This window comes from Salvelinus namaycush, chromosome 10 (genome assembly GCF_016432855.1).
Source record: "Salvelinus namaycush isolate Seneca chromosome 10, SaNama_1.0, whole genome shotgun sequence".
Classification (NCBI taxonomy): domain Eukaryota; kingdom Metazoa; phylum Chordata; class Actinopteri; order Salmoniformes; family Salmonidae; genus Salvelinus; species Salvelinus namaycush.
The window spans coordinates 26,147,251-26,173,381 of NC_052316.1; the positions used below are offsets into that span (position 1 = coordinate 26,147,251).

The 26,131-nt window shown below is 42.5% G+C and overlaps 2 protein-coding genes across 4 annotated transcripts in view; both read left to right on the plus strand.

Moving 5' to 3' along the window:
- The first annotated feature begins 591 nt into the window (after positions 1 to 591).
- On the plus strand, positions 592 to 23,722 carry LOC120054900 (flavin-containing monooxygenase 5-like). Of its 3 annotated transcripts, none has more exons than XM_039002621.1 (12): positions 592 to 697; positions 9,083 to 9,231; positions 13,434 to 13,622; positions 13,769 to 13,934; positions 15,713 to 15,855; positions 16,256 to 16,338; positions 17,307 to 17,423; positions 17,499 to 17,646; positions 17,733 to 17,940; positions 18,162 to 18,234; positions 21,002 to 21,203; positions 21,405 to 23,722. In XM_039002621.1, the coding sequence occupies exons 2-12, from the start codon at positions 9,100 to 9,102 to the stop codon at positions 21,627 to 21,629; spliced, it is 1,686 nt and encodes a 561-aa protein (XP_038858549.1). In that variant the 5' UTR covers positions 592 to 697; positions 9,083 to 9,099; the 3' UTR covers positions 21,630 to 23,722. The 3 variants fall into 3 exon arrangements, with proteins under 3 accessions (XP_038858549.1, XP_038858551.1, XP_038858552.1); XM_039002623.1 differs by having other exon boundaries at positions 17,310 to 17,423; XM_039002624.1 differs by lacking the exon at positions 21,405 to 23,722 and having other exon boundaries at positions 20,981 to 21,093.
- Positions 23,723 to 25,357: 1,635 nt separating this feature from the next.
- The window catches only part of LOC120054901 (protein PRRC2C-like), a 35,413-nt gene continuing 34,639 nt past the window's right edge, over positions 25,358 to 26,131 (plus strand). Inside the window, exon 1 of the mRNA XM_039002625.1 lies at positions 25,358 to 25,715. The gene's annotated coding sequence lies outside the window, so the exon portion shown is untranslated. The remainder of the gene's footprint in view (positions 25,716 to 26,131) is intronic.

A 26,131-nucleotide genomic window follows, 5' to 3' on the forward strand; every position in this document is an offset into this window, starting at 1 on the left:
GAAGCGAGGCAGCCCTCTCTGTCAGCGCCATCTTGTGTGATCTTGTAGCCACATGAGATTGAGTTTGCAAAACAAATGGCCACTGGAATGATGCAAATAATCATTATATAATTCATCCAGGTAGTCATACGCTACTTTGTAGCTAGTTAACATTTAATTTTGAACATTTTAGGGAAATCCTTTCCATCTACCATAAGACGGTTAGACCTATCAATAGCATCACTATATTTGTCCAGTTCCTTAAATGTTTGAAACTAGGACATTTTAGTTCATATTTTTGGCACCACTACACCACTGCCTAAACTCTAACCCCTACACTTACCCTTTCTTAACACTTATTTTTCTTATCTGCATTGTTTGTTAAGGACTTGTAAGTACACGTTTCACTGTAACTACACCTGTTGTATTCAGCGCATGTGACAAATACAATTGTATTCGATTTGATACATATAATTCATTTATAAGTCCAAAAATGGATGTAACAACTGCTGATTGTCCCTTTAACCATGTTACATTTCAACTTCAATGTGGTAGGGACGTCCCAAGAATTCCGGAAAGCAAGGACCTTTACACTCTGCCAATGAATTATATAAACGCCATTAGACTCTGCCCTCAACATTATACATTTGACGATTTGTGTTGCAACATGCAAGTTTCCTGAACTTCTATTTGCAGATTTTTTTCGGGATAATACGAGGTAAGACCACGGTTTTATTCGAAGTCGTACTTTAATAGTAGAACAATGTAACTATAACAGTGTCTTATTATGCGTTATAACGTTAACAATAACTTTGCAAGGATGTGACATACATTTGACGCGCTATCATTTTATTTATGTATTTATTTCACCTTTATTTAACCAGGTAGGCTAGTTGAGAACAAGACTGCGACCTGGCCAAGATAAAGCAAAGCAGTGCGACACAAACAACAACACAGAGTTACACATGGAATAAACAAACATACAGTCAATAATACAATAGAAAAAAGTATATTGTCATTGTCCTGTCTTGCCACAGTACTGTGAACCTCTGCACATTGAAGCATGTGATTGGTCTAGTTATGTAAGGGATCAAGGGGATTGGATGCATGTTTTAAAGATACGTCCCTCAAGATTAGAGCTGAGCTGAATGGAGCGAGAGAATGTTCTCTGCTGAGTTTAGAAAACGAAAAAGTGTAGGGCTGTTTTATTTATGCTTAGTGGCGTCCCGTCATTCAGGACAGGTGTTTTGAGCCCCACCTGTTTAGGCAACTCCAAAATGCAGGTGTTCCAGCCTAGCTCAGTGCTTTCTGTGGAGGAGGGGCAGCCAGCAGAAAATACAGAGCGTAGGCTTTGGTAATCTTCTCTATCTGAGCAGTGATTGGCTCAGTGTTCTGTCACCATAGCTTTGATTGGACTGATACATCATACTTTCAATCTTTCAATCTTAGCTAAAAAAATATATATATATATGTATATTAAAAAAGCTAGACAAGCAGTCATCATCATGAATCACATCGACAATCTACTGGCAACAATGAGTGGTTTTGAATGAATCAGTGGCAAACTGCAAGCATTGCAAAGCAATCGCTGTTTTGCTTCCCCTGCCTGCTATTCGGTGGAGAGGGTGTGTGGTCCAAATCTGGGTTCAAGGATTTAAAACACCTATCTGAAAGGGTCTCTTTTCCAAGCTTATAAGGATAAACATTAACACGCAACACCATGAGACAGAAAAGGTTGAATACATTGGCCATGCTGTCATTCCAGCATGACCTGCCATGCTCAAAATAACTGGAAACTCAGAACTGGGAAATCTCAGACTTCAGTGAGTTCAAGACAACTGGGAACTCTGGGGGAAAAAACTAGCTCCGACTAGGAAAAAAAGTTTTGAAAAGGTTGAATACTCAGAATTCCAAGTCGGGAACTTGGGCCTCTTTCTAGAGCTTTCTTGAGTTCCCAGTTGTCTTGAAAGCATCATACATCCAGAGAAGGCCAGACTTTGATGACGAAGTTTGATGACAAAATTTGCCCACAAGAAATACCTCCACTCCATGTTCCTGTTCAAGTGAGCACAGCACAACAAGTCCAAAAATGTCTTGTATGCTGCTGCATAAATTATGTAATATGCCAGGGAGATATGTATACTGTAGCTAAGAAAGTAAGAATAAGTGTATGTTGTGTAGTAAGCTGTTAATAGCCCATGTGCCTCACCCTAATCATTTGATCCCTTTCCCCTCAGAATGTAGCCTACTGCTTTGACTTGGTGGTGCACATGTAGCCTATAGCCTGTTTTAGAGAAATGTCATTATACAATATTGTAAGAGCTTTCTCTGTCTGCCTATATGCCCCCTTTATTTATCATTTGGTTCTGACTTGGTGTACAGGGAGAATACTGTAAGAACAGCCCATGTTCTCAATTCTGTCGCTGTACATTTCAAAAGTGCTGAACAAATAGTTATATTGACCACGTCCATCTGATCTCGTTCATTAATGTCTTAATCGAAATTAGGGATAGCCTCTTATCCGCTCATCGTTCCTTTATGCCATAGTTTGTACATCTCACTTGTTATAGGCATATTGTTATATAGGTCTATTTCATTAGTGTCGTCTTCATGATTTTAGGCAAAGTTGGAAAGATTTCATAGTTTTGCTTACTTTGTGTATTATAATTAGCTCGTGCATTTCTTGACGAGGAGGAGATGCTATATAATGTTGGTGGGTCTGTAACCATGTTTGCCAGTGACAGTCTCTTCAAATTCAAATATTTGTTTTCAACAAAAAGTTCAGTAATAGACCCATGTAATTCCAGTTGATATTGCGAGGGTTGTTTTGTTTGCGCAATGCGCTGTCTGTGCGTCGGTATATTGTATATAAAAGTGGATCCTCATGATTGTATTTTCCTTCCTTTTTAGACCTCATAGGCCTAATAAAATACTTCAAATGGTAGGCTAACCAAGTGTCTCTCTCTCTCTTTCTCTCTGCGGTGACTTAAAGAGGAGTCAAGGCCTCATGTTGCTGAATTAATCTGAACTAACATCTGTCTCAATTTCTGTCGGTGTCCATTTTGAAAGTGATGAATGAATAGGCCTTACCTCGTCGCAGCTCGTTTGCTTGCACTTGCTTATACTTAAAGCTAAGTGTTAATGATATAAGAATAAACATGAATTTACTGAACATAAATGTAATAATGTTTGTGTATGGTTCAAAAGTCAAAACTAATTTTGCTGTTTGTTATTATTGAAGGAGAATGCGGTTCTTATCAACTTTGCGGTTCTTATCGACTTACTCAAATCCACAAGGAGTCAATAGTAAGCACATTTGTTTAAGCAAGTCAGCCATATCAGCAATGGTTTTTAAAAAGGCAGTAAATGAGGCTGAATGAACTGTTTCGCTGACATACAAGACTCAGCTGATATCCAGGTGTAGCAGTGGTAAGGATTCACTCCATGGTGCTGAAAAGAAAGCTCTGCTGTTGGGACAGCTTTATGTAGCCCCTAATAGTTTGTGGCACCGTTTGTCACCGTTATAGTGCAATTAATGTATTGTTTAGTGTTGTCTTGTTTAGTAGCTTTGCTGGCATCTAAAAAAAATTTGTTTGTTTGCCCCACCAAGATTTACATGCTAAAAAATGCCACTGTGTATACTGAACAAAAATATAAACAACATGCAACGATTTCAATGATTTTACTGAGTTAGAGTTCATATAAGGAAATCAGTTAATTTAAATAAATTCATTAGGCCCTAAACTATGGATTTCACATGACCGGGCAGGGGTGCAGCCATGGGTGGGCCTGGGAGGGCATAGGCCCACCCACTTGGCAGCCAGGCCCATCCACTGGGGAACCAGGCTCAGCCAATCAGAATTAGTTAAAAGGGCTTTATTACAGACAGAAATACTCCTCCGTTTCATCAGCTGTCCGGGTAACTGGTCTCAGATGATCCTGCAGGTGAAGAAGACGGATGTGGATGTCCTGGGCTGGCGTGGTTACATGTGGTCTGCGGTTGTGAGGCTGGTTGGACGTACTGCCAAATTCTCTAAAATGACGGAGGCAGCTTATGGTATAGAGATGAACATAACATTTTCTGGCAACAGCTCTAGTGGACATTCCTGCAGTCAGCATGCCAATTGCACGCTTCCTTAGAACTTGAGACATCTGTGGCATTGTGTCCTGTGACAAATCTGCATATTTTAGTGGCCTTTTATTGTCCCCAGCACAAGGTGCACCTGCATAATGATCATGCTGTTTAATCAACTTCTTGATATGCCACACCTGTCAGGTGGATGGATTATCTTGGCAAAGGAGAAATGCTCACTAACAGGGATGTAAACAAATGTATACACAAACTTAGAGAAAAATAAGCTTTTGTGCATATGGAGCATTTCTGGGATTTTTAATTTCAGCTCATGAAAAATGTGATCAACACTTTACATGTTGTGTTTATATTTCTGTTCAGTGTACAATGTTGTCAACAATTTGTTTGCTGTTACTCCAGTCCCTATTGCAGAATGCAGCCTTTTGACAGCATGTACTAAAGTCGATATAATCCACTTGCATTAGTCCCCTCATTTGGTGATTGTCATTTAGGCTGTGACAATGAAAAGGCAGCAGACAGACCTACATACAGCACGTTTTAGCAGGGAAATCTGGTAGAGTGACCTGATTTGTAACTATGAACATTTTTGTCTAACAGATTGTGAACTGAAAAGTGTAAGTTTGATTCTAGAGGAGGGACAATTAATAGAAAAATAATTTGGTTAGGGTGTAAGGGCAGATTTGTCATTTTGTCTTCAAGAAATGTGATTATCTATTTATTTTATTTAGTCTGAGCAGTGGAACAATTCTCATTCTTAATGGGCTAAAATATAGGGTAATTACTGTTCTTGTCAGCAAGAACACTGTTATTCCCCACACTTATTTTATTATTCCATTTCTTCCCAATTTTGCCAGTGTAATGACATATTTGAAATCTAATATGCCTACTTGTGTCTTTGAAAATTAATTATATGAAGCTATGAATTATTGCAGCCATTCATGGCCAGTTTTGAATATGTCATACAAATAAGCTTTGGATATTAAATCGTCCGGGAATCAAATATAATTGTTTATATTTTAGTATTGTGCACATGCTAGGCAGAGATGATAGGGGGACTCACAATTTATAAACACATATTTTGTCTATGTAGAGTAAGATGATGGCAAGGATCTTCAACTAATAGGCATAAACCACCTGAATATTGATTTTCATTAGATTTGTCTTGAAGGTCAAAAACCACCTGAATATTGATATTCATTAGATTTTTCTTGAAGTTTGGGTGATTTTGAGGAATTATTGTTAGAACATTTTCAAACACCCAGCACTTAGGAAACTTATATAGATCAGGGGTGGCCAACCCTCCTGGAGAGCAAGCAGGATTTTCTTCTAGCCCTATTTTAAAGAGACAGTTCACCCAAATTACAAAATGTTTGTGTCCTTACCTTAAAAGCAGTCTATGAACAAGTAGACAGCAATCTATGATTTGTTTACCCACTGCCATCAACCATTATTATTAGTATTTCCTGTGGAGAGCCTTGGTGTAGTGGTGACACTCCCTGGCACGTGTCACATACAACATTCCACTTGAGAACAGGGATCCTGCTTCCAACCTTCCCACTGTTTCTAGCATTTGCCTGTCTCCCTATCTCATTTGTCTGGATAAACTGTAAACCACCTAAAAAATATATTTAAAAAAATATTAGCATTCTTTAAATTTCATCCCCCCCAAATCTCAAAGTAACAAAGTCATCGAATTGGGTGTTCATTTAATGCTCAAAAAACCCTGAATACACCTGACCTGTGTTTTAAAATGTTTTTTATTTTTTTATTTCCACCATGTTCATACGCCTAAGCCATGTCAAAATACGTAGAATTGCAGGAAATTAGCTTTAAAACAGTCAAATTTTCCATTTAGGGGTTGTACCAGGGGGCAATGAAATTCACATAGCAAATCTCAATCCAAGCTTTCTTCAAAAAGTTGGCAGCCATGCAACTTTTTGTGGATTTATCAAAGGCCTTTGATTCAGTTGACCATGAATTGTTGCTAGCTAGACTCAGAAACATTGGTCTCAGTGAAGGGGCAGTAAATTGGTTTAGGAACTCTTTCTGACAGAACACAATGTGTATATACTGACAATCACAAGTCTAGCTTTCTTGAGATTAATAGAGGTGTGCCCCAGGGTTCCATTTTAGCTTCTGTGTTGTTCTCAATTTTTATTAATGATTTGGGAAATGTGATGCAACCAGCAAAGTTACATCTATATGCAGATGATACAGTTATATATTCATGTGCTCCTTCTCTGGTTCAGGCTGTTGAAGAGCTCCAGACTGCTTTTCAGTCACAGCCGACCTACCTTTATGGTCTCAAACTGGTCTTGAATGTACAAAAAACAAAATTCATGACCAGAGCTAGAACTCTGCCAGAGAACGTTAGCATTGTCACATCTGGTGGCTTATCCATTGAAAAAGTGTCATCCTACAAATACCTAGGTATTTGGTTGAATGACAAGTTGTCCTTTAAAGTTCATGTGGATAATCTTGTTACAAAGCTTAAATTGAAATTGGGTTTTTATTTTTGTAATAAGGCTTGCTTCCCGCTTATGGCTAGAAAGAAGCTTGTTCAGGCCACTTTTCTCTCTGTAATTGATTATGGTGACTTGTTGTATATGCATTAGAGGTCGACCGATTAATCGGAATGGCCGATTAATTAGGGCCGATTTCAAGTTTTCATAACAATCGGAAATCTGTATTTTTGGACACCGATTTTGCCGATTAAAAAATATATATATATTATAAAAAAATGTGCACCTTTATTTAACTAGGCAAGTCAGTTAAGAACACATTCTTATTTTCAATGACGGCCTAAGAACGGCGGGTTAACTGCCTTGTTCAGGGGCAGAACGACAGATTTTTACCTTGTCAGCTCGGGGATTCATTTTTGCAACCTTCCGGTTACTAGTTCAATGCTCTAACCACCTGCCTTACATTGCACTCCACGAGGAGCCTGCATGGCAGGCAACCTCCTGAAATGCATGACTTTTGGCGGAACGTAACAAAGTGCTTATAGGTAATGGGAACGAGGCTTGAGAATGTATGTTAATCAACACTTTAAAATGTACCGTGCATTTAGAAAGAATTCAGACCCCTTCCCTTTTTCCACATTTTGTTACTTTAGACTTCTTTTTAAATGGATTCAATTATACTTTTTCCCTCAATCTGCACAAAATACCCCATAATGACAAAGCGAAAACAGGTTTTAGAATTTTTAGCAAATGTATTAAAAATAAAAAAACAGAAATACCTTATTTATATAAGTATTCGGACCCTTTGCTATGAAACTCGAAATTGAGCTCGGGTGCATCCTGTTTCCATTGATCCTCATTGAGATGTTTCTACAACTTGATTGGAGGCCACCTGTAGTAAATTCAATTGATTGGACATGATTTGGAAAGGCACACACCTGTCTATATAAAGGTCCCACAGTTGACAATGCATGTCAGAGCAAAAACCAAGCCATGAAGTCGAAGGAATTGTCCGTAGAGCTCAGAGACAGGATTGTGTCAAGGCACAGATCTGGGGAAGGATACCAAAAAATGTCTGCAGCATTGAAGGTCCCCAAGAACACAGTGGCCCCCATCATTCTTAAATGGAAGAAGTTTTGAACCACCAAGACTCTTCCTAGACCTGGCCAGGCGGCCAAACTGAGCAAATTGGAGAGAAGGGCCTTGGTCAGGGAGGTGACCAAGAACATGATGGTCACTCTGACAGAGCTACAGAGTTCCTCTGTGGAGATGGGAGAACCTTCCAGAAGGACAACCATCTCTGCAGCACTCCACCAATCAGGCCTTTATGGTAGCGTGGCCAGACGGAAGCCAGTCCTCAGTAATAGGCACATGACAGCCCGCTTGGAGTTTGCCAAAAGACACCTAAAGGACTTTCAGACCATGAGAAACAAGATTCTCTGGTCTGATGAAACCAAGATTGAACTCTTTGGCCTGAATGCCAAGCGTCACATCTGGAGGAAACAAGGCACCTTTCATCACCTGGCCAATACCATCCCTACAGTGAAGCGATGGCAACATCATGCTTTTGGGGATTTTTTTCAGCGGCAGGGACTGGGAGACTGAGACCTGAAACTAGCTGTGCAGCGACGCTCCCCATCCAACCTGACCGTGCTTCAACAAAGTACTGAGTAAAAGGTCTGAATTCTTATGTAGGAAATGACGTGGAAACAATGTTGATTCAACCAGTGTGTGCCCAGTTGGAAACCATACAACTTTATGCACAAGGACTACTTTGATCAATTTTCACAGAACATTTTACTTTAAGAACAGTGCAGATACAAAATTTGGTAACAGAATGACAGCACAAACTGTCATTTTGTTACCAAACTTGGCATCTGCACTGTTCTTCAAGTAAATGTGTACATTGTTACAAGTAGTCCTTGTGCATAGAGTTGTATGGTTTGTTTACCTTTGAAATCATTGGTTTTGTTTGTTGAAGTGAAAAGTCTCAGCATCATTCTGATTCCGTGGAATTGCTCAGTGTCGACTGATAGCGACTCCATGTAGTTGGTGGTAGACTCCGCCTACACAAATCGCAGCTCAACTCAGTATAGATGTATATATGGACCAGAGGAGGCTGGTGGAATGAGCTATAGGAGGATGGGCTCATTGTAATGGCTGGAATGTCAAATGTGGTTTCCATGTGTTTGATACCGTTCCATTGATTCCATTCCAGCCATTACAATGAGCCCGTCCTCCTATAGCTCCTCCCAGCAGCCTCTTTTGATATGGATGGAGTTGAGATACTCAGCAATGGCTACAGTAGCCTGTGCTGCATGACTGGTAAACAAGCAGCTCACCAGCGACCACACCCACCCCTCTGATTGGAGAGTTTGAATAGATTTAGATCTAGTCTGTATACAGTATTTACTTCCATTTATCCTTCATGAGTTACTGAATCTCCTCTCTACTTCTGTCCTTCCTGTGGAGACAGACAGCATGCATTTTTTGTAGGCTACTAACCCTAATGTTTTGCGTTATACTGTGTCTTTCCCTGCCTCTGCAGACAGACAGACAGACGGTATGTCACGGCGCGTGTGTGTGATTGGAGGGGGAAGTTCAGGTCTGACCAGCATCAAGAGCTGTCTGGACGAGGGTCTGGAGCCCACCTGCTTCGAGAGCAGTGATGACATCGGGGGACTGTGGAGGTTCAAGGTAAGACGGACTGCTGCATCTCAATCAGTGTTCATTTCGTCAACATTGACTATGACGAAAAATATTTGTAATCCTATTTTCCCTGATGAAAACGAATGATGATAATGAGACGGGATGCCATGAATAAAACGATAGCTGTAACAAATTAGCTTTCATTTTAGTTGACGGGGAAAAAATGTGACGATGAGATTTACAAGTGTGACTAATGGACATTCAATATGACATCATCTGTTTTGTCCAACCTTTGTAGAATATTTAATGTAATCCTCTCATTGGCAGAATTAATGTCTTTCATTTACGTCAGGGGTGTCAAACTCAAATACCCAGTGGGCCAAAATGTAAAACCTGAACAAAGTCGCGGGCCAACATTGAACAAATGAACCTTTTAATATGGACCCAAACAAGTTTTGCTTTAACATTGAATATGGAACAAGCATCGCTTATTACCATACAATATATAATTTAATAGTGGAGACATGCAAAATCGAATTTCAAATGAAAAAACACATCAATGGCATTCATTTATTAAATAAATAAAATTTAAATAAAAATCGTATGCCTCTTTTCTATTTGCAGCCTTCTGATTTAAATACCAAAATAAACTTTTTCCACTGGCTAATAATTTTACAAATAAAATGATAATAAATCAATCAACCATTCAAGCCCATGCCTTGTAGCAAGAAAAAGTGCACAAAGAAAACGTTAATTATTGCACACTGATCTAATCTGATGTGCCCAAGCCAGATACCTGGCATCTCTTCTTGGATGCTAGTTCATCAATGTCTGGGCTCAGGCTCTGAGCTGAAGAAATCCTCAGTATCGAGCGAAGGTGTTCATCAGTCAGACGTCTCCTGTGAGTTGTTTTGGTCATCTTCATCGAGGAGAAAAGTTGCTCGCATAGATAAGTGCTGCCGAACATGGAGAGCATCTGAGCAGCTTGGGTGCGGAGCTGAGGCATTGTGTCAGGGATGAACCGTGGAAACTGTGCGGCGCCCACAGCATCATACTTTGACTTCAGCGTGTCGTTGCACTGGATTTCAATGAGCTCCATTTGGATGTTGGTTGGTGCATTTTCCACATCAACTGCGAAGGGATTACTAAGCAGTTCAAACCTACATTTCTGGACATCGAAGTCGGCAAATCGCCGGCTAAACTCAGCGGCGAGAACACTGAGTTTTTCAGCAAACTGTGCGCATGGGAACACGGCGGTAGAGATCTGCGCTTTTATGGTTTGGCAGCAGGGAAAATGGCAAGGGTTTCCTTGCAGCATCTGATTCTCCCACAGGCACAGTTTAGTTTTAAAGGCCCTCACTGCAGCGTACATGTCTGTGATGATGCGCCCCCGCCCCTGAAGCTGCAGGTTCAGCGTATCGAGATGGCTCGAGATGTCACAGAGAAAGGCCAGCTCACACAGAAACTTTTGCTCCCGGAGCTCTGCTGTATCCTTCCCTTTGGTTTCCAGGAATTGACATATTTCCTCACGCAGCTCGAAACATCTGTTCAGTACTTTTCCTCTGCTTAGCCATCTCACCTCTGTGTGATACGGCACGTCTGCGTATTCCGAACCACACTCCTCTAGAAAAAATTTAAACTGGCGGTGATTCAGACCTTTGGCTCTTATAAAGTTAACTACCTGTGTTACTGTGGTCATAACATGTTCCATCTTTAGGGCTTTGGCACACAATGATTCCTGATGTATGATGCAGTGGTAAACAGTTAGCTCACCTGCACAGTTCTCTTCCCGCATCTTCTCCCGAACCATGCCCACCAGTCCACTCTTTTTACCGCACATCGCTGGCGCACCATCTGTCGTTAATCCAACGAGTTTATCCCACGGCAGCTTTATTTCAGTTACACATTTGGAAACCTCCTCAAAGATTTCCTTTCCTGTGGTTGTGCCATGCATTGTTTTGAATCCCAATAGCTCCTCCGTAACACACAGATTTGAGTCCACTCCACGGATGAAGACTGACAGCTGAGCAGTATCAGATGCGTCGCAGCTCTCATCCACAGCGAGGGAGAACGCAACGAAATCTTTTCCCTTTTCCATCAGCTGGTCATACAGATTGGTGGCAAGATCACATGTGCGATCAGCTACTGTGTTCCTGCTCAGGCTCACGTTTGAAAATGCTTGCTTTTTCTCTGGGCATACGAGGTCACAAACTTTCATCATGCACTTTTTCACGAACTCTCCCTCATTAAAGGGCCGGGCTGATTTTGCGATCTCTGCTGCCACTATATAACTAGCCTTTACAGCAGCCTCACTTTGTGATGTGGCTTTTTTGAACATATTCTGTTGTGAAACCAAACTTCTTTTCATCTCCTCTACTTTCTGGCTCCTTTGAGTCATGTCCAGGTCCTTGTATTTGTCATGGTGTTTCGTTTCAGTGTCGTCTAATGTTGTACTCCTTACTTACAGCCACGTTGACTCCACAAACAAGACAAACAGGTTTGTCTTTTACATATGTAAACAGATATTCTGCCTCCCACTTGTCCAGAAAGCTCCTGTTTTCTGCCTTTCTTTTCGCCATTTTTGGGAAGGGATAGCGAGCTGACAGTTGTAGCGTCTATGTTGCTATGACTACTGTCACAGAGGAGAGGGCGTTTCTGGGTCCTGTCCTGATTGGCGCGCGAAAACAACAGCAGAGCATTATGGAATTCGTAGTATTAGCGGTGAATGCGCTGTATAATACCGGCGGGCCAGCTCTAGTAGTAATTTGGTATTGTCTCGCGGGCCAAATATAATTACCCCGCGGGCCAGAGTTTGACACCCATGATTTACGTGGTCTGTAAATTGATCTGCCCTGACTCTCAAACAGCTCCCGGGCGGTCACTTCAGTCACTCGTCAATCTTTTGAACTGATGCGCAGTGAGGACAATACACTTCAATTGTAACTAACCTAAACTAGAAACAATAATGTTTACTCTCTTACTTTCCTTTAGGCTATTTTAGCTTTAATCACATCAGAAGCTCTATTTTCCCATATGCGCTGTTATTCGTCTGTGTTACCGCTATCACGTTCCGCAAATGCTGCAGTTGTTTTTTCATGCTATTTGCTGAATATTAGGAGTATAGTCAGTGCTCTAAATTAACATTTTTAATTGGTAGCATTGCTGCTACTAACTTCAAAAAGAAAGGAGCACCAGACAAAATTTACTGCAAATGACTGTCCTATCATCCCTAATTGTTATCAGTTGTTACCTTGATGTTGTAGAACACATCACTGGAGTGGGAAAGACATTACAATAAAAACAACTTTGAATAATTTTATTCAAAAGTGCAACTGCAAACATATTTGCATAGGTGACTAGTTTTGGACAAAGTAATATACAAAACAGAACATTGATTATATTCAAAAGTGCAACAGCAAAGAAATGTATATAGATGATTAAAACAATCTTTATTGTATTTAAAAGTGCAACTGCAAACTGAACTGTTATCCATAACTGCGTTCAGCTAACAGAATAATACAAAACTATGTAGCTAATAATATTTATGTTGTAACAAGGCAACATGCTGACTATGAGCTGATACTTGGATAATGAAATAAATGTTTAGTCGCCTCTCACAATAACAAGTCAATTTCTTTGATCAAGAATCTAGCTATTAAATCAACTTGCTTTTAGGGTTAAGGCTTAGGGTAGATACGTCCCAAGGATCCCGGGTAATACTAACCCTCTTCCCGGATAGTGTTCTCGATGGTGCCAATAATGTTTGCGCAGGACACCTCGTTTCCATATGTCGGGTAGATTTGTAATCCATTATTTTCTGGGAGAGTAACATGGGTCTGAATTTGGTAAAGGCCATCTCCTCTTTGGCAATGCAATAAGCAGTGTTAAATTCAATCTCTAATTCAGTTAGTGATGTTGCTCCCTCCCCTGCCCCGATGCACTTGTCCCTGAACTTGATGTGCTTTTGGCTTAAGTTATATTTTAGCAATGACTCGTGTTTTTGGTTGCTGGACTCAGTAGCAAAATAAGTCTTCCCTGCTACTATTAAAAGGTATTTTAGTCATAAAGGCTAACACTAAAACAAAATCTAAAATAGCTGCCAAAATTAACACTGCTCTAGATACAGTGGCCTCATCTTCTCTCCATCTCCATAGGCTAAAGTGGCTTCATCTCCTTGTCTGAATCACTCATAAAAAGTGTGGGGAAATCATTTTCTGACCTTTTACACCTATTCTTCTCTCCATCCTTAGGAGAACCCGGAGGCTGACAGGGCCAGTATCTACCACTCTGTCATCATCAACACCTCCAAGGAGATGATGTGTTTCTCTGACTTTCCCATCCCAGCCCACTTCCCCAACTACATGCACAACTCCCTCATCATGGACTACTTCCGCATGTACGCCGAACACTTCCAACTCACCAAGCACATACGCTTCCAGGTAGGAGCTCAGTTCCTGGTCACAGCAATCATTTATACAGTTTCAAGGTTGTACTCAGGGAGGTGAGGCGTTTAGAACATTGCATATGTTACACAACACTGATACAATTGCGTGCGTGCGTGTACTTGTGTGTGTGTGTGAGTTAGATCAGAGTCCTCCAGGTGAAGCCAAGACCAGACTTCTCTCGTTCGGGCCAGTGGGATGTGGAGACGGAGAACAAGAAGGGAGAGAAGGAGAAACATATCTTTGATGCTGTGATGATCTGTATAGGACACCACTGTCACCCCAACCTGCCTCTACACGATTTCCCAGGTAGCCTACAACAGTGACCTCAGATACTAGGCCAATCTCAAATGACACCCACCCTAAGGTATGTCATTTTAGACGTGGCACCTCTAAGGAATAGGGTTTTATTTTAGACGCAGCACCCCTAAGGAATAGGGTTTTATTTTAGACGTTGGCACAATACAGAGTGAACCTTGAACTGTGTCCTGTAGATACAATACATGACCAAAAGTATCGTCGAACATCTCATTCCAAAATCATGGCCATTAATATGGAGTTGGCCCCCCCTTTGCTGCTATTCCAGCCTCCACTCTTCTGGGAAGGCTTTCCACTAGATGTTGGAACATTGCTGCAGGGATATGCTTCCATTCAGCCACAACAGCATTAGTGAGGTCAGGCACTGATGTTGGGCGATTAGGCCTGGCTCGGAGTCTGCGTTCCAATTCATCTCAAAGGTGTTCGATGGGGTTGAGGTCAGGGTTCTGTGCAGGCCAGTCAAGTTCTTCCACACCGATCTTGACAAACCATTTCTGTATGGACTTCGCTTTTTGCACAGGGGCATTGTCATGCTGAAACAGGAAAGGGCCTTCCCCAAACTGTTGCCACAAAGTTGGAAGCACAGAATCGTCTAGAACGTCATTGTATACTGTAGCATTAAGATTTCCCTTCACTAGAACTAAGGGACCTAACCCGAACCATGAAAAACAGCCCCAGACCATTATTCCTCCTCCACCAAACTTTACAGTTGGCACTATACATTGAGGCAGGCAGCGTTCTCTTGGCATCTGCCAAACCCATATCCGTCCGTTGGACTGCCAGATGGTGAAGTGTGATTCATCACTCCAGAGAACGCGTTTCCACTGCTCCAGAGTCCGATGGCGGCGAGCTTTACACCACTCCAGCCGACGCTTGACATTGCGTATGGTGATCTTACGTTTGTGTGCGGCTGCTTGGCCATGGGAACTCATTTCATGAAGCTCCCGACGAACAGTTCTTATGCTGACACTGCTTCCAGAGGCAGTTTCGAACTCGCTAGTGAGTTTTGCAACTAAGATCAGATGATTTTTACGTGCTACGCGCTTCAGCACTTGGCTGTTCCATTCTGTGAGCTTGTATGGCCTACCACTTCAGATGAGCCGTTGTTGCTCCTAGACGTTTACACTTCACAATAACAGCACTTACAGTTGACCGGGGAAGCTCAACCAGGGCAGAAATTTGACGAACTGACTTGTTGGAAAGGTGGTATCCTACGACGTTGCCACATTGAAAGTCACTGAGCTCTTCGGTAAGGCTATTCTACTGTCAATGTTTGTCTATGGAGATTGCATGGCTGTGTGCTCGATTTTATACACCTGTCAGCAACGGGTGTGGCTGAAATAGCCAAATCCACTAATTTGAAGGGGTGTCCACATACTTTTGTATATATAGTCTATGTCAGCTCCAACCCCGAGTCTGGTCTTATCTCAACTCTATTTTAAGGTTTGTTGATCAAGCAGTCTCATAATAGTGGCTGAAGGGCACTGTCGCAGCTTAGTCGTGATAGAGACCAATGCATGGCGGATGATAGGTAGGTTGAAGTCCGATTCAGATTTAAAAGGTATTTATCTGTTGGTTAGAAACACAGTTAATATCAAGTACATGATCACTCTTTACAAAGCGGACAGAACCCATATGTGAAATGTCTTGATTCATTTGCTCTCTGTCTCATTTCAGCCACAGTCTTATCTCGCTTACTGTGCACTTACTACCCCTAGTAGTACTGTACGGGGTGGTCAGTCAGTCAGTGACACAGGCCTGTCTTCCAGGTATCGACACATTCAAGGGCCAGTACTTCCACAGTCGGGATTATAAGACGGCAGAGGAGTGGCGGGGGAAGAGGGTGGTGGTGATCGGCATCGGCAACTCTGGAGGAGACATCGCTGTGGAACTCAGCAGGGTCACCAAACAGGTACAGTAGAACAGCGGGGAGTTAGAATCCTAACAGGTACAACGACCAAGCAAAACGTTTTTACACGCCACCAAGTAGGCCCCAGTCAAACAGGGCATTTTGTAACAATCAGTTCATATTCATATCAAACGGCTTCCTAGAAATGATCAAAACCATTTGAACACACTCACAAAATGTAACCCAATTTGCTGTGTGTAGTGAGGTGGGGCCAATATTGTCATATGCTCAGAGGTACTGAGATAAGATTGCAAACTTGGGCAGAAGACTGAAACAGTAAAACAAGGCAAGTCTGTCTATCCAGTACCATTTTATTATGTCAAATCATCCTCTGACCTCTCTGCCTGTCTTTGCCTCCTCCTCTTCCATGCTCTTCCCCCCACTCTCCCATCTCTCTCTCCAGGTATTCCTCAGTACCAGGCGTGGGGCATGGATCCTCAACCGTGTGGGTCAACAAGGGGTGCCCATTGACTTTGAATTGAACAGGTAGATTGTCTGGAAATCACCTTTTTGCGCCTTACACTTTAAAAACATTACAAATGCAAAATGTCTTCCTCCATCATTACTGATAAGAAATTATTGGACAGATGAAAGAAAGTGCTTGGTCATAGATGTCACCCGTTTCAGAAACATGCCTGATCAATGGATTCCACTTGAAGGAGGTTGCGTTCCATCAGTAACATACACTGAGTATACCAAACATTAGGAACACCTTCCTAATATTTTAGTTGCACCCCCCTTGCCCTCAGAACAGCCTCAATTTGTTGGGGCATGGACTCTACAAGGTGTCGAAAGCGTTCCACAGGGATGCTGGTGTTAACTCGAAATGACACAACGACAAGGTTCCAGTTTAACAAAGTTTACTATACTATATGAACACACTACAAGGTAGCCATTACACTCGAGGCTAGGTCCATCAACGACTAGACTTCCTGCGCATGCGCACTCTTGACTGAGTGATAGCCCCGTAATAACAGAAATATAGGGATACTTAAAACATGAACTTAACAGCTGGCCCATGTTGACTCCAACACTTCCCACAGTTGTGTCAAGTTGGCTGGATGTCCTTTGTGTGATGGACCATTCTTGATACACACGGGAAACTGTTGAGTGTGAAAAACCCAGTAGTTTTGCAGTTCTTGACACAAACCGGTGCACCTGGCACCTACTACCATACCCCGTTCAAAGGCACTTACATTTTTTGTCTTGCCCATTCACCCTCTGAATGGCACACACACACAATCCATATCTCAATTGTCTCAAGGCTTAAAAATCCTTCTTTAACCTGTCTCCTCCCTTTCACCTACACTGATTGAAGTGGATTTAACATGATATCAATAAGGGATCATAGCGTTTGCCTATATTCACCTGGTCAGTCTACGTCATCGAAAGAGCAGGTGTTCTTCACGTTTTGTATACTCAGTGTACACTAACATTGCGTTGGTTCTATTTAGAAGGGTGCTAAATATGGCCAAGTCTGTACTGCCCTTTGGCCTGGTCTGCAGACTGAGAGAGAACAAAATCAACCAGAGATTCAACCACAGCCTCTACTCTCTACAGCCCAAACACAGGTAAGAGCACACATACAAAGAAAGAAAAAAAGAAAGAGAACTAAGTATATTTTAAACCTGTTGTGTATGTCCCAGGCTGTTCAGCCAGCACCCTACAGTGAATGATGAGCTGCCCAACCGGATCCTGTCTGGCACAGTGCAGGTCAAACCCAACATCCGCAGGCTTCGGGGGTCCAGCATTGAGTTTGACGACGGAACCGTGGAGGACAACATAGACTTGGTGGTGCGTAACAAGACATAGTCATATATACGCACACCCAAACTCATGCACAGTTGCCACCTTTCACCTGTCCATTACCTCATTTCCAGGTGTTTGCCACTGGCTACAACTTCTCCTTCCCCTTCCTACCGTCCAATATGCTGCCGGTTTCCGGTAACAAGGCCAGTCTGTATAAGTACATGTTCCCTCCGGGGTTAGAGCGTCCCACACTGGCCGTTATAGGGCTGGTGCAGCCGCTTGGAGCCATCATGCCCATCTCTGAAATGCAGGCCCGATGGGCCACCAGGGTCTTCAAAGGTACATCACTGTTATTTTACCAGACATTGGCCCACTTGTTTAACTTCCCGCTCTCGCTTTCTCTCTCTTTGTCTTGCTCCCACAAGCATACCTCTCTGTTCAGAAGGCACTTACAGTTCTTTTTTTTTTAAACTATCAAAATGACACAACAGTCCCTTTGGTGCACTTATTTTGTCCAGAGCCATGCTGTATATCAGTTGGATTATCTGTTTCACCCACAGGGCTGAATAAGCTTCCCTCAATGGACTGCATGTTGAAGGACATTAAACACAAGGAGGAGACAATTGCCAAGAGGTACTGAGATTGATTTAGTAGATTTGAGGGGACAGGATAAGTTTAAGCAATATAATGATGGCTCCACCTACCTTTTTAATTGGATTTAGGGAAGTTTCCACCATATTGCTTGCACCTTTTTAATAATTGCGCTGGAGGGGATGGCTGCCATTTTACTGGCTCTTAACCAACTGTGCTGTTTTTATTTTCACCCCTTTTTTCTCCCCAATTTCGTGGTATCCAATTGGTAGTAGTTAGTCTTGTCTCATCGCTGCAACTCCCGTAATGACTCGGGAGAGGCGAAGGTCGAGAGCCATACGTCCTCCGAAACACAACCCAACCAAGCCGCACTGCTTCTTGACACAATGCCCATCCAACCCGGAAGCCAGCCGCACCAATGTGTCGGGAAAAACACTGTACACCTGGCGACTGTGTCAGCGTGCACTGCGCCTGGCCCGCCACAGGAGTCACTAGTGCGCGATGAGACAAGGATATCCCTGCCGGCCAAACCCTCCCTAACCCGGACGATGCTGGGCCAATTGTGCGCCGCCGGCTGCAACAGAGCCTGGACTCGAACCCAGAATCTCTAGTGGCACAGCTAGCACTGCGATGCAATGCCTTAGACCACTGCGCCACTCGGGAGGCCCCAACTGTGCTATTTTGTTTGTTTTTTCGCATTGTTTAAACTTATTTTGTACATAATGTTGCTGCTACCGTCTCTTATGACCGAAAAGAGCTTCTGGACATCAGAACAGGAATTACTCACCTCGAACTGGATGAAGATATTTTCTTTAACGAGTCCGACGCAAAGGATATACTGCTTTGTCAAGACAAGGCACAAATCCCCGTCATCAGCGTGAAGAAAAGACGGAGAAAAAAGGGGGAGGATGGCGGAGTGCATAGTAAGAATTTGCTGACGAAGGTAAACCACCACTACTCCCTGTATTATTGACCAATGTGCAATCATTGATTACCGCCCCGTAGCACTCTCACAAACTGGATGATCTACGATTAAGACTATTCTACCAATGGGACATTAAAAACTGTAATATCTTATGTTTCACTGAGACGTGGCTGAACGACAACACGGATAATATAGAGCTGGCTGGCTTCTCCGTGCATCGGCAGGACAGAGCAGTTACGTCTGTTAAGACGAGGGACAGGGGTGTGTGTCTATTTGTCAATAACTGCTGGTGCTCGATGTCTAATATTAAAGAAGTCTCGATGTATTGCTCGCCTGAGGTAGAATACCTCATGATAAGCTGTGGACCACACTATCTACCAAGAGTTCTCATCTATATTATTCATAGCTGTCTATTTACCACCACAGACCGATGCTGGCACTAAGACAGGACTCAGCGAGCTGTATAAGGCCATAAGAAAATGCTCATCCACAAGCGGCACTCCTAGTGGCGGGGGACTTTAATGCAGACAAACGTAAATCCATTTTACCTCATTTCTACCGGCATGTCACATGTGCAACCAGAGGGGAAAAAAACTCTAGACCACCTTTACTGCACACACAGAGATGCATACAAAGCTCTCCCTCGCCCTCCATTTGGCAAATCTGACCATAATTCTATCCTCCTGATTCCTGCTTACAAGCAAAAACTAAAGCGGGAAGTACCAGTGATGAACTCAGTACGGAAGTGGTCAGATGACGCGGATGCTACGCTACAGGACTGTTTTGCTAGCACAGACTGGAATATATTCAGAGATTCATCCCGCTATGCCCTCCAACAAACCATCAAACAGGCAGTGTCAATACAAGACTAAGATTGAATCCTATTACACCGGCTCTGACGCTCGTCGGATGTGGCAGGGCTTGAAATATCTTACGGAAAAACAAAGGGAAACCCAGCCGCGAGCTGCCCTGTGACGCGAGCCTACCAGACGAGCAAAATGCCTTTTAGGCTCGCTTTGAGGCAAGCAACACTGAAGCATACATGAGAGCACCAGCTGTTACGGACGACTGTGTGCTCACGCTCTTTTTTTAAATTTATTTTACCTTAATTTAACTAGGCAAGTCAGTTAAGAACAAAAAATCTTATTTTCAATGACGACCTAGGAACAGTGGGTTAACTGCCTTGTTCAGGAGCAGAACGACAGATTTTTACCTTGTCAGTTCAGGGATTCGATCTTGCAACCATCCGGTTACTAGTCCAACGCTCGAACCACTAGGCTACCTGCCGCTCTCCGTAGCCGATGTGAGCAAGACAACATTCACCGCGAGGCCAGACGGATTACCAGGACGTGTACTCAAAGCATGCACGGACCAACTGGCAAGTGTCTTCACTTACATTTTCAACCTCTCCCTGACCGAGTCTGGTGGTCTGTTTGCAACATGTAGATATGACATACTCCCTATGCCCAAGAAAGCGAAGGTAACCTGCCTAAATGATTACCGCCCCGTAGCACTCACGTTGGTAGCCATGAAGTGCTTTCAAAGGCTGGTCATGGCTCACATCAACACCATCATGCCGGAAACCCTAGACCCACTTGTTCTGTCTGCTACTGCACGGCAAGCAGTACCGGAGCACCAAGTCTAGGACCAAAAATCTCCTTAACAGCTTATATCCCCAAACCATAAGACTGTTAAAGTTAATCAAATGGCCACCCTGACTATTTACATTGTTTTTACACTTCTGCTACTCGCTGTCTATCTATGCATAGTCACATGTGACAAATAAAATTTGATTTGATTAGATATCCTGCTCCTTCAGATCTGCAAAATACCGAGGGGGGCCTATGGGTTGTTTTTGGGCAGGGCCTAACTCTCCTGTCTCAGGTATGTGACCTCCCAGAGACACACCATCCAGGTGGACTACATTGACTACATGGACCAGATAGCTTACCAGGTGGGGGTGCGTCCCAGCCTCCTAGGGCTGTTGCTGCGGGATCCTGGTGTGTGGCTGTGTGTGCTGCTGGGGCCATGCACCCCGTACCAGTACCGTCTGAGAGGGCCGGGACAGTGGGACGGGGCCCGACAGGTAGGGATGGGCCTACAGTGTATTAATACAAAAATATACTGCTGATAATGTTGTGTTTTCTGGTATCGATACAATCAGATGAAATTCAGAACTAACTATTAATGTGTTTATATTCTCCCTATTTAAATGAATAGTCTTCGATACTGGCCTAAGTATTACTTGGGACATTAGAGAAACTGAAACATCTACCTCTCCCTCCAGGCCATCCTGACTACGTGGGATCGGATGGCAGGAGCCCTGAAGACCAGGCCCTCGGACATCCCTGAGCCCAAGCATAGTTCCCTGACCCTGACCCTAACCGTGGGGGCTGCTGCCCTGGCTCTGGGGTACTACTGGAACATACACAACCACCCATCCCTCCTCATCGCCCTGGACCCCACCACCTGGCAGGACAAGATCAAACCATACCTGCCAGTGTTGTGGTAACCCATCAGGGATCAAACCCAGGCTGTGACTGGGTGTTAGCCCAGTCATGCTAGCCCACTGTGCTAAATTCTCAGCCATTCCACCTATTTATTCAATTCCAGTACAAGTACACCTAAACCAGCTGTACTAGTGGTGGTATAGAACAAATATGTTTAAGGACTGAGGGTCCCAGAGTACTAGGTATTGTAACCCTGGTTTGGTTGACTAATGCCCATTAGCCCACTGAGCAAAGCCAAGGAGGTCACCTCCATTACACCAGGACAGTGACCTGAAACAAACTCATAATCCAGATGAGCTATTAACCAGAAATACAGAAATGCAATAGCAGGCAGCAATCACTAACCTGACTGTCTGTTAATTAATCTGCCAGGTCATCTTTGTGAAAGATGAGTTCTACCAACTAATCAGGGAACACAAATGATGTTAATATGAATCTCTCATAACCAATAATTCACAGAATGGATGCACAGAATTGGAAATAATACACTAATATTGCACTATGCATTATTCACAGTATGGTGCCTGTTCTCATAATTGCTGGGATTCGATTTTACTTGATGCCACAGTGCTGATCAGATATATTGTAATGTCATTTCTTTTGTTCTATAACCTTGTTTTCTAAATAGCAAAATGATTTAAGGAGAGTGGTGTAATACATTTTTGCCTTGATGTTTGGATTGGCTTTGAGTGTTACACGTCTGTAATTCACTAATCTAGTCAAATGTATGCACACACTAACCTCTACCTTTCCCTCCTTACGATGTACTGGTGACCATAATAAATGTCACCACAAAGTGCCTACTCCAGGAACATCTTTGCTATAAACCACTAAAGTGTGGCCCAGAGACAACACCCCCCCCCCTAGCCTCTATGCACTTGTATGTGAATAGATATATGGCATTTTTGCCATCCTTGTCTGTCATCCCTTTCAGAGCTATACAGGTGCCTAGGGTGGTAGGAGACAGGAGGTAGTTGCTAGGCATGGTGTCTGGATGTTTAAAGAGCCACTGAACACGCCGATTGGCACGTGTTTTTCTGATGCTCATTATAAAATGTTGATTTCTGGATCGATTGGGCGTTTGGTTAAATATGTTTGTCCCCCATGATACACTGTAGATGCGGAAGCCTGTTTCACTTCCTCAAAATCCCCAGAATGAATCTAACATAACTCAAGAAATCTGTAATTAATTTTGACGTTTTTGACGAGGATGTTGCGCAATTTTACATCTAAGGTGTTTGGTGTAGTATTTCTCAAGTAAAAAAATGCGCAATGTGTTGTCTTTATGTAAGCAAAGTTAGAGCTGCTGGGCAGGTCTGTCTCACTGTCAATTGGAGAGTGAGCAATCCACACAGCTGTTCACCCCATGTTAGTTGGCAAATGGACATCATCAAATCAAAACCCAAGCTTAATTTACCCGTTGTGACGTACAGATGGTCCAAACTCTGTTTTAGATGAGATGACCTTATGACCCAAATTATTTTACACTATGTAGTCAATTTTGACACTAGAATAACTGTATCTTGCTAATTTGTTGTCACATAGGCCGTTTTCAAAGGGATTTGTTGCTTCTTAAAGGCAGTCGCACTTTAAAGCTAGAATCCTTAGTTGCTACATCCTATTTGACTAATTATATGTACCCATTTATTCTTGAAGAATATAACTTAGAAATGCCTTGCGCTTACTTTAAATGTCGTACCCAATCCGAACCCAAAATACAAGCTAATTTTACTCAAATGTTTGTAAACAATGCATATTTAAACAAACACTGTGTAGCCTCAACATTTTTAAAACTTTCATTTTGATTTCATGGATGTTCAGTCTTTGCATCCTCTGTCTATGATTTGAGAGCGGTTAGATTTCTCTGGGCCCATCCCTCAGGTTTTTTCCAAAACTGAAGCAGGGTGCCGACTTTGTTATTGTTTCAATTAAGGATTCTAGGTTTAATTTCTTTGTAATGTTGTATGTTTTTAGCCCAGCAACATTTACTTTGTTGGGCTTAATAACATTTGAATGTAATACTAGGGGATGAAAACAAGTTATGAATTTGAAACATTATTGTAGAATAGATTCAAAAATAAAAAAATTAATGACATTTGCCTTAGCCTCTCAGCCCTCTATGTAAACAGTTATTGCTTTTGGGGATCCTTGGGACGGCCCTACCTTTAAACAGTAACCTTAACCCCTACCATTTAAAATGCCAACTTCAATGCACGTCAGAGTTGGGACATCCCAAGGATGCCGGATAGCAAGGACCCAAAAGTGGTGGAAAAAGTACCCAATTGTCATACTTGAGTAAAAGTAAAGATACCTTCATAGAAAATTACTGAAGTAAAAGTGAGTCACCTGGTAAAATACTACTTGAGTAAAAGTATTTGGTTTTAAATATACTTAAGTATCAAATGTAATTGCTAAAATATACTTAAGTATCAAAAGTATAAATAATTTCAAATTCCTTATTAAGTAAACCAGACTGCACAATTGTCTTGTTTTTTTCATTTACGGATAGCCAGAGGCACACTCAGACATCATTTACAAATGAAGCATGTGTTTAATGAGGCAGTAGGGATGACCAGGGATGTTCTCTTGATAAGTGTGTGAATTGGATCATTTTCCTGTCCTGCTAAGCGTTCGAAATGTAACGAGTACTTTTGGGTATCAGGGAAATGTATGGAGTAAAAAGTACATTACTTTCTTTTGGAATGTAGTGAAGTAAAAGTAGTCAAGAATATAACTAGTAAAGTCAAATACAGACCCACAAAAAATTACTTAATTTAAGTAGTATTTTTACTGAAGTACTTTATACCACTGGGACCCAATGTAAACCACAAGCCTCATCCCCAGACTGCAAACAATCATTGGTTGTATGTCTTAGAGAAACAACCACCCTAACTGTACATAGGGTGTTATTATCAGCTGTGGGGCTAATGATGCATAGCTGCGCTAAAGTAGGGTTCCAAGCCAAGCACTCCAAACAATTTGATCCAGCTAGAAGTTGCCCTTAGACACTGATCTAAGATCAGTTTATTCTCACAACACCATCCTTAACCTTAATTTTTTTGTGAAGGGAAATGCAAAACTGAACTGACATCAGTGGTTAAAAGGCCTGAATCTATCTGCTCACCTGTGGCGTCATCAAAGATGATCTATTATATTGACAAGATAGCCGAGTGACCACTCTAACAAAAGAAATGCATGTCCTCAATGATTGAAGGCAGACGAGATCAGGTAGGACAATTATAGCCAATGAGAGGGCAGATATGCGTGGGAACGCAGAAATTACGAGGTCAAATCATGACGTCGGTGATTTTCAGGTCAGAAATTCGGAGCTCTATTTATGTATTTATTTAACTAGGCAAGTCAGTTAAGAACAAATTCTTTTTTACAACGAGTTCCCAGCTGTTTTGAACTTGGCATAAGTCGTTTTTCTCAGAGTTGCCGGAATGCCACGTGTATCCACTTAGCAGTACATTTGTAACAGCCTCAACATTAGGAAACTTATATTCGATCAAATAAGCATCGCCGTAATTCGATACTCAGACCACCATACAAAAGGGCTTAGGCTTACCATGTTAAAAGGGCTTTAACAGATTTTGGACAGAGTAAATTCTCTCGATTCGCGTCTTCCTCTGGCTTCATCTACTCCCAAAACTGTCGCTCTGCAGCCGCCGTCTTCTGTGCGTGATGACGTCAGACACCCGTGGACTGGCGGTCTGCCATCTTTGATTGTGAGACAGGCCGCGGCGCAAGCAGCACTCAACGAGAGCAGCACTGTCTCACACGAGATAACGGGTGGGCAAAAAAAAAAAGACAGAAACACAAGTCGTGATCCCCTTAACGTCCAAACAACGGTGGAAACCCCGGGAAAGAAGAAAGGGCACCGTGTTGGCACAGAATAGATTTGAGGCCCGTGCAAGTCGAGGATAAATGGTTGGATGCTAGCTACTGTACCACGCTAGTTACCTAACTAGCTACCGTTAGCAAGCTAGCCAGTTTTTGTAATCCGCCGGCCACACACTCGGCTTGGATACTACAAAACAAGCCGAACCCAGACGACATACTAGAAGAAGAGAGACCGGCGGTGACAGGTTGGTCGCCATGTCAAGAATTTTCTATCTAGTTCGTCGTGAAAAGCAGGTTAGGTGTAACGCTAGCTACGTTGGCCACTTAGCTAGCACGCTAGCACTGTACGTCCACTGAGAAAAAGCCGAATGTGATGATGATGATGGCGACTTAAGAACCGAAACTGAACGTTTTGACTTTTCTCAACTGCTTAACCCACCATGCTGCAGTATCGTGTAAATCTGAACGATTGCAGCCAAATAGTATTCTACTAGTTTAGAATCATGTTTGATATCGTTAATTTGTGTTCGATTGTTTTGTGTTTTGGGCTAGAAAAGGCGCCGGACCGATGTGACTCATCATGTCTCAACGTAAAACTGATCCATCAAACCATCGGCCTGCCCGGTGCGGTGAACCAGTTAGGCTACAATTTGACCAGTTA

What these genes read in the sequence shown, in the direction of transcription:
- LOC120054900 (XM_039002621.1), top strand. Translation starts at nt 9,100, where the DNA reads ATGTCACGGCGCGTGTGTGTGATTGGAGGGGGAAGTTCAGGTCTGACC. An exon ending in AGGACAACATAGACTTGGTG is followed by an intron (nt 17,647 to 17,732) that starts GTGCGTAACAAG and finishes CCTCATTTCCAG; the next exon opens with GTGTTTGCCACTGGCTACAA. An exon ending in AGTGGGACGGGGCCCGACAG is followed by an intron (nt 21,204 to 21,404) that starts GTAGGGATGGGC and finishes CTCTCCCTCCAG; the next exon opens with GCCATCCTGACTACGTGGGA.